This window comes from Echinops telfairi, unplaced genomic scaffold, assembly GCF_000313985.2.
Source record: "Echinops telfairi isolate 266 unplaced genomic scaffold, ASM31398v2 ScPeMD7_2291;HRSCAF=2852, whole genome shotgun sequence".
NCBI classification, from domain to species: Eukaryota; Metazoa; Chordata; class Mammalia; order Afrosoricida; family Tenrecidae; genus Echinops; species Echinops telfairi.
The window spans coordinates 19,934,137-19,942,526 of NW_022106189.1; the positions used below are offsets into that span (position 1 = coordinate 19,934,137).

At 57.7% G+C, this 8,390-nt stretch overlaps 1 protein-coding gene across 2 annotated transcripts in view; it reads left to right on the plus strand.

Annotated features, from left to right (window-relative positions):
- The window catches only part of SLC12A3 (solute carrier family 12 member 3), a 37,144-nt gene extending 30,307 nt beyond the window's left edge, over nt 1-6,837 (plus strand). For both annotated transcript variants that reach the window (XM_004704654.2, XM_045293577.1), the window contains 2 exons: nt 1,673-1,740; nt 6,478-6,837. In XM_004704654.2, coding sequence (XP_004704711.1) covers nt 1,673-1,740; nt 6,478-6,619 — 210 coding nt within the window. In that variant the 3' untranslated portion in view covers nt 6,620-6,837. The remainder of the gene's footprint in view (nt 1-1,672; nt 1,741-6,477) is intronic.
- Nucleotides 6,838-8,390: the final 1,553 nt, after the last annotated feature.

Here is an 8,390-nt window from a genome sequence, read left to right on the forward strand (position 1 = left end):
TCCCTAGGGACAGTTGGCAATGGAAATGGCAATGACAAAGACTTTTAATTATTTTTTGGTGCAGTATAAATGTTCCTCTAATAGTTCCATCAAATTGTTACAGTAGACAGTTACATCTTTTAATTAATAGGTTATAATTCTAATTCTACTTCCACCCCCCACCCCCATCTTTGAAAAACAGTTTTACCAGGAGACATTTTTGACTGTCCTCCTGAAGGGGGGAGGGCGCTGTTGCTTCTAGTGGGTGAGGCCAGGGGTACTGGGAAGCACCCTGCGGTGTCCTGGGCAGCCTCCCCCAAGAAGTGACCGAGCCCCAGAAATCCAGAGTGAGGGGTTATCACCTCTCATTGAGGTCACCTCCCTGCCCCTCAGTTTTCCTTTCTCTACAGTAGGGTTGGCCTGCGGGCCAAGCCAGAGAGTCAGTTGTTTCTGAACAACTTAACATAAGCCTTTCTGCCTGCTCCCAGCATACACCTGGAGGAATTCCTCCCTCTTAGCCTGGAGACCTTGCCCAATAGCTCACACCACCGTGCTCTCTGGGAACCGTGCAGTAGCCAGCAGTGTGCAGAGGGGTGCCGTTCTCTCTGCTGTGAACTATCAGGGTCCTCCCGACACCCTGCCCCCTCCTCTCATTGCTCTCCTGCTGGACGTGGTAATGAAGTCCTATCGAAACCCAACCAGGCCCAGTGCTGTGCAGGCCCTCTGACGCATAGGGACCCAGAGACCAAAGTGGAGTTTCCAAGTCCCTGCCAGCATTGTCAGGCAAATGCTGGACTCTTAACCGCAAGGTCCTTGGTTCAAACCCGTTCACCGCCCCAAGAGAGAAAGTTGAGGCTGTCTGTTTCTGTAAGGACTTACAGCCTTGGAGAGCCTCTACAGCAGCACTTCTCAACATGTGGGTCGTGACCCCTTTCACAAGTCGCCTAAGACCATAGGAAAACACATAAATATTTCACAATATATAATTACATATTGTGTTTGTGATTAATCACTATGCCTTATTATGTTCAATTTGTAACAATGAAAATGTATCCTGCATATCAGATATTTATATTATAACAGTAGCAAAATGACAGTGATGAAGTAGCAATGAAAATAATTTTCTGGTTGTGGGGGTCACCACCACGTGAGGACCTGTATGAAAGGGTCGCGGCATGAGGAAGGTTGAGAACCCCTGCTCTACAGGGTCACCCTGAAAGATGAGGCTTTCTGCTCCTGCGTAACGAGTTCTAGGCTCGGGCACGCACAGGGCCAGTGCCACCCTGCCTCGTTCCGTCGTAGGGTCTCGGGATTTGGAATTGACTCGCTGGCAGCGGGTTTGGCTTCAGAACCTTTACGGAAATAGACACCACTGTGTCTTTTGCCTATGGTGTGTTTGAACTGCCGGCATGCCGGTTTGCAGCCGAGCGCTTAACCAGTGTGCCACCAGACTCTAGTATGTAAGTTAGAACCGATTTGAGGGTGGCAGGAAATACAGCCGGCCAGGAAACACCCAGGAGGCTCTGTGCAGAGGTGAGCTGTCACTCGGCTCAGCGAGGGACCCCTTCCTGCTGGAGGCAGGAACGTCCCTGAAAAGCGAGTGGGGTCTGCAGTTCAAGTGGAAGAAGAGGCCCCAGGGCTTGGGGGGGCGGTGTGGGAGTGACACCTGTCTTGTGCTCCTGTCCCCGCCCAGTCCCTTCGGCAGGTGAGGCTGAACGAGATCCTGCTGGATTACTCCCGAGACGCGGCCCTCGTTGTCATGTGAGTTGACCCTGCTGGAGGGGGTGCCAGCCCTGAAAGGGCTCAGGAGCGGGACACTGCCTGACGAGCGCAGCCCCCACGTGCCAGTAAGCAAAGCCCAGTGGTTCTAAGTATGTGGCTGGACCTGCCCAATAGAGCCCACCCTTCCCCTGAGTGGCATCAGGTCAGACATCAAAGGGCTACCGATCCTGAGCAATGCTTTTCCCTTGTGTGCTGCCTCCAGACCCAGCTTGGCCAGGGGATCCCGACCTGTTCCCAAAGGAGGGTCATGCCAGGTTGTTCGGTTAGGACCCACTCCGCCTCTGGCTCTTGGCTGCCCCAGCAGGTGCCGGCGCCAAGGCCAAGTCAGGGCCAGGTTCTGTCCTGGGCCCTGGGGCTTCAGCCTCTGTGAGTGCTGGCCAGACCCGGGTCGAGGAGGGTGAGCTCATAGAGGGTCTCAGGCGGCTCTGCTCGCCTCTCTGTGAGGCCACGAGGGGGACATGGGCAAGGAAGCATGCAGACCTCCTGCTGGGCGGGACTGCGGGAGAGGCCCAGCTCAGGGGGCAGTGGTAGCTACAAACCACCTCATAATCCTCTGGGATGGTGGATGGCCGGGAGTCCTGCAGAACCTGTCTTTCCATACCGGAAGAGCAGGGCCTCTTACATCATTTATGGGGCCTATACCGAGTGAACACGTGAGGCCCTTTGATACAAAGCAGGAAGGAAGACGGGCTTTCTACTCCCATAAGCAGTTAGTCTTGGAAACTCACGGGGCAGTTCTACCCTGTCCTAGAGGGCTGCTGAATCGGCTTTGACTCGCTGGCAGTGAGTGAGTGTGTTACAGACTCATGGGAAGCCGGTAGGACAGAGAAGGAGAAGAACAGCCCCTGTGGTCAGAGCCAACTCAGCGGCAGTGAGCTTTGCTGTTTTGTTGTCCAAAACCATGGAGAGTTTCAGGATGACAGTGGGAGGACATCGAGGCAAGAGCGGGGCCCCTGTGTAAACCTCAGCTCCTCACACCCTCACCCCAGAGGTGCAGGGGGGCACCCAGTCTCCGTCTCCGACTGCGCTGTTTTCTGAGCATTCCTGTCCCTGATTCTAGCAGGACTAGTTACACGGAGTTATTTAGAAGAGTTTTCCGCTCTGACACACTCAGGCTCTGTTTTCCTGCCATTCTGAACAGTCTGGGGCTCAGCCAGGTTGTGGGTAGCTGCCCTTGCATCAGCCCCTGACCCATGGGGACCCCACAGATGAAGGGGAGAACTTCCCCAAGGGTGGGGGCTCATAGAGCTGCAAACCACAGGTCAGCGGTTCGAACCCACCAGCCGCTTCCTGGGAGAAAGACGAGGCGGTCTGCCCCTGCCGAGGTTTCTAGTCGAGCCAGAGCCTACAGGCTCGCTGGCAGTGAGTTTGGTTTGGGTTTTGGACGTTGGCAGAACCAGAGCGCCAGGCGTTTTGTTTCCCAGGCCGCTGGGGAGGGCCCAACCCGTCAGCCTGTGCCCGCCAACTGCGTGCCACCTGCTCATGCCGCCCAGGCTCCACTCTGGGTCCTGGGATGAGGAATGTCACCATGGAGGCGGACACTCCTCTCTCTCCCCCTGGCTCTCAAAGAGAAAGTCAGTCCCCCACCCCTGCACCGTCCTCGGCGGAGCCAGCCAGAGCAGATAACTACACGTCCAGTCAGCGCACAGGGGCGCCTGCTCGCTGCCACCGCAGGGGCAGCTGCAGCTGTCAGGGCCTGGCTGCCTGGCGACGTCACAGGGAGGACCAGCAGCTGCACAGTCTGGAGACAGTCCCGGGGCTGCAGCAGTCGCTCTGGGGGGCACCTGCCTTCTTTGGGATTAGCAGGGGTGGGGGTAATGGGAAAAGGCAAGTTCGTCAACTCCTTCCACATCAGGGTCTGAGGGGGCACCCAGGTTCTGAGGAAGAAGCCACTCTCCCAGCTCTGGTGACAGGACACACCTCCACGGGCAGCATTTCTGGTTTCTAGTCCACGTGAGGCGTGTGGCCGGGGGCTGCCGCCCACTGGGAGCAGTTTATCTGCTGAGGGCTCCTTGTTCCAGCAGCCTGGCCAGCTGTGAGCCAGCCTATCACTGCCCCCACTCCCAGAGTCGGCTCCGGATCGGCATTTTGTTTTATTGATGGAGTGTGTGTGGCACTCGGCACTGGGCCTGGTTGGTGTTCAGAACTCTGTGAGGCGGTTCTTTTATCACCCCTTCCTCCCACTTTTAGGTCTCTGGGTTGGTGCAGGTGGCTTGTGGCCAACGCTGGTCAAAAGGCTGGCAGTGTGCACCCACTGAGGGGTGGCATGAGGTCCAGAAAACCCATGGCGCAGTTCTAGTCCTTCACATGTGGGGGCGCCATGGCTCAGAGTTCACACGACAGCAACGGGGTTGGTTTCTGCCCCGCTACCCCATTTTGAAAGGATCCCTGGTGGTGTAGTGGGTAGACATCAAAACCACCAACCACTCCATGGGGTAAAGAGGAGGCTTTCTGCTCCCATAAAGAGGGACAGTCTGGGAAACCCACAGGGGCGATTCTACCCTGTCCTGCAGGGCATGGACTTGGGGGCCCTCAGCGCGGGAGTGAGGCGAGGGCACTGAGCCTCAGAGGCATGAGTGTTTGCCCGGGGGTGGGGTGGGGGAGGGGTCTCTCAGATAGTGAGCAGGGGGGTTGTGCATCTCAGTTGGACTCAGGGCTCTCTGCTCTGTGGCTAAGAGCTGCAGCCGCCCACGGGCAGCCTTTTGTCCCAGGGCAGCGTTGTTTGGGGCTCACCCTGTGAGCAGAAGCTGAGTGAATCGCTGGCTGGCACTGGGCATGGTAGGCACCCTGTCCTGCCTGTTCCCTCGTGGCCTCTGAGTGCCCCACTCTGCGGCGGCCTGGAGACATGTGCTGTGTGGGGCAGAGCGGGCACACCAGGAAGTTTACATGCCTGCTTCCTTTCCCTCTGGGAAGCCACTGGGCAGAGACATCCTCCCCCCAATGACAAGAGCATCTGGCCGGGCCCCCCCCCCCCTTTCAGGAGGTAGAAGCTATCCTGTTTGGCTGCTTAGCAAAAGGTTGGGAATTCAAGCCCACCCAAAACCTGGCCACCTGCCCCTGAGAAACCCCGATGGAGTACAGTGCTCTCATTACACGGGGCCACCGGGAGTCAGGAGGTTCTGGAGAGTGGGCATGCTCACAAACACTGGGGGATGTGAGTTGAAGCCCAGCTGACTAGTGACCCCGTGTGTGTCACAATGTTCTGGGGGACACAGTTGGATCCATGCCAGGGCCAGTGATAGCCCTCTTGCCGCTGTAGGAGAGGGGGTGGACTTTGGGCTTGAGTGAACTGATGGCTGAGGGGCTGTGACATGGAGTGCCGCCCACGCCCCGCCCCGGTGCCCTGTGACACCAGCTGACAGCCTCCCGGGCATTACTGGAATTCTTGAGACAGTGGAAAGGCCGTGGCCTGAAATAGCCCTGAGAACAGGACTGAAGTAGGCCGTCTCAGTGTTTGCACAGAAACCTCACTGCCACCAGGTCAGCCCAGAGCAACCCCATGGCATAGTGGTTTTGCATCAGGCTGCTGGCCACAAGGTCAGCAGTTCAAAACCACCAGCCTCTCCAAGTGAGAAAGATGAAGTTTTCTACTTATGTAAATTTTGACAGTCTCGGAAACCCCAGGGGCAGTTCTACTCTGCCCCATGGGGCCGCTCTGAGTCTTGTTTGCATAGGATTGTGCAATTCAAATAATGGGGCTGAGGCCCAGCTACCGGCCAGACTGGAAGGGCAGGGGCAGGACAAAGATGCTCAGCTGGAGGCTGGGCCCCTACAGAGGGGTGTGCGTGCGTGCGTGCGTGCGTGCGTGCGTGCGTGCGTGCGTGTATAGACGCGAGGCTAGTGAGATTCAAGTGGCCCAATGAGGAGGGTCTACCCACTTAGCACATCTGCCCCGAGCCCAGCTGCCCTCAGCCAGGTTGCAGGCCCAGCACAGAGGGTGACCAGGGCAGACCTGGCCAGCTGTGCGTGAGAAGACATTCCAAATGAGAGACAGACCGCGCATGCATGTGGGAGGTGCTGTGCTAACGGGAGACAGCACCCACATACACATGGGGGGAGGTGCTCTGTAGAAAGATGGGAGAAACACACACACACACGGGGCGGGAGATGGGAGAGCTGGGTAACCTGATGGAGAGGGTGGTCAGAGAAGGAGGTGGCATTTGACCTGGCACCAGAATGCTGCCAAGGTGCAGAGCTGTGGCACTGCCTTCCAGGTGAGATGACCTGCAGCACTGCCTTCCAGGTGAGACGACCCCCACGTGCCAAGGCCCCAAGGCAGGAGAACATACCACGTTTTTACAAATCAGGCTGGAATTGCAGCCACTGGGCCTGGGCCCGTGTGAGGGGAAGCCGAGGGCAGGGGTATTGGCAGAGAGCAGACCGCAGGGCTGGGCCTGCAGACCGTGGCTTTGTTCGGAAATGCCTCCTGCCCGCAGCCCACTTTGAGCGAGGGTTTCTATGGGTTCGCTTAAAGGCCTTGTGTGGTGGCAAGTATACACCGCATCACAGAGCACCTGCCCCTATAGCCCTTTTTAAGTGTGCAGGCCCATGATGTGTTCATCGCCACTCTTGTCTGGCGCTCAACTGCCCATCACCCTTGCTGCCCACCACTAACCTTCAGAGCGCAGTGGGGAGGGGGCTGGGAGGGGCTGGGACCTGCTGGCAGAGCCCGGCTGCCGGGTGATCGATCTCTATCCATCTCTTCCTGCCTTGCAGAACCTTGCCCATCGGGAGGAAGGGGAAGTGTCCGAGCTCGCTGTACATGGCTTGGCTGGAGACCTTGTCCCAGGACCTCAGACCCCCCGTCATCCTGGTCAGAGGAAACCAGGAAAACGTGCTCACCTTTTACTGCCAGTAGCCGCAGGCTCGGCCCTCCATGCCCAAGGCCAAAGGATGTGGAAACAGAAACTGCCCCTCCACCCCCTGGACAGGACTCGCCCTCGGGGGCACTTGGAGGGTTGGCATTGGATGGTCCAAGTGAAGAAACAGGCAATTCCCAATTGATGGCCACACCGCATTTGCAGGAACCCCCCGAGCAGCGCAGTCCTTCTTAAAGTCTGCTGATCTTGACCGCAACTCCTCAGGACTGCAGTCTGGTTTGTGTGGCGTCGGGGTCAGCGTGCGGTGCCTTCCACGGACCTTCCCCACGTCACACCTCCTTCCCCCACCCGTCAGGAGACTGGGAGCCCAGCTGCAGAGGTTGTGGGGACAGGAGGACTGGGGACCCTGTGAGCTTCTGGGACCCTCTCCCACTCCTTGCTCTTCCCACCCTCACAGCACCCACCCCGCAGTTAGAAAAGCCATGCCCATGGAGAGTCAGAAGGCATACACACAGCAGAGACAAAATGCCACCGGGCAGTATCCACCCTTCCTCAGGGGATGCAGAGGCCCTGCGCGACATAAGCAGGTGCTCCAGGCTGAGCTGTGGGGGTGGCACCCAGAGGTGTCTAGGCAGAGGGGTCTAGAGCTCAGCTTCCACAGGTCCCACAGCCTTGAACAGGTCCCCCAGGCCTGCTCAGTGCACCCATGTCGCTAGTCTCCATGAGTCAGCACTGACTTGACATCACCTGATGCCAATGTGGGGAGCGGGGTTCCAATGGCATGTTGGGTTACACATTGGCCTGCTAACCCGCAAGTCAGTGGTTTGAAACCGCCAGTCACTCCTCGAGAGCAAGTTGAGGCTTTCTACTCCCGTGAAGAGTTACGGTCTTGGTAACCCAGGGGAGTCGTTCTTCCCTGTGCTGCAGGGTCACTAAGAGTTGGTATCAACTCACGGACGATGAGTTCAAAACATTGGGTGATGCACTCTGATATGTTCTTTCTTTCTTTCTTCTTCCTCCTCCTCCTTCTGTTGGCTGCGCTCCACTAGGGTCATGTCAGCACCCACTAACGGGTGGTGACCCACAACTTGAAGCGCAGTCTAGGTCTTCCCTTGTGTGTGTCTGCTGGGACTGAACGCCCCTACAACGCCAGCTACCAGAGCAGACGGTGCTCAGAATGAATGTTGTCCAAGGATCAGAAAACAACTCACTGCCATGCAGTCGAGGCCACTCACAGTCACCCGGCAGCACAGGGGAGAACCACCCCTGTGGGTGTCTGAGACTCGCTCTTTACGGAGCAGAAAGCCCGTCTCTCTCCCTCGGAGCAGCTGCTGCATTCTGACCTTGCAGTTAGCAGCCCCAACACAGAACCATTCCACCACCGGGGCTCCTGGCCAAGGCCGGTAGGTGACCGTCCCAGAAAGGTCACTGCCGCTCTAGACCCCCAAACAGTGTGGAGGTCAGTTGCTGGGTGACATGAAGGCCGGGCTGTCTTCCTGTGGTACTGGGGTGGCAGGAAGCCATACACCCTGCCTGGGTTTTGTGCGCCTCTAAGAGGTGGGGCTCCATTCCCAAGAGTGGGAGCCTTCATCAGCCTGGCACCAGCACCAAGAGGCTCTGGGCTGTTCTAAACCCCACGGCTCTTCCACTGCACTAGGCTGTGGAGGAGGGGAGACCCAGACACAGAAACTGGGAGGCTGGCCAAGGGTGCTGGGGCTCTGCTCCAGAGCTGTCCTCTGGACCCTGGTGCCACCCCAACACCTGATAATGGCTGGTCTCCACCAGGGGATGCCTGCCTTTCTAGTCCCA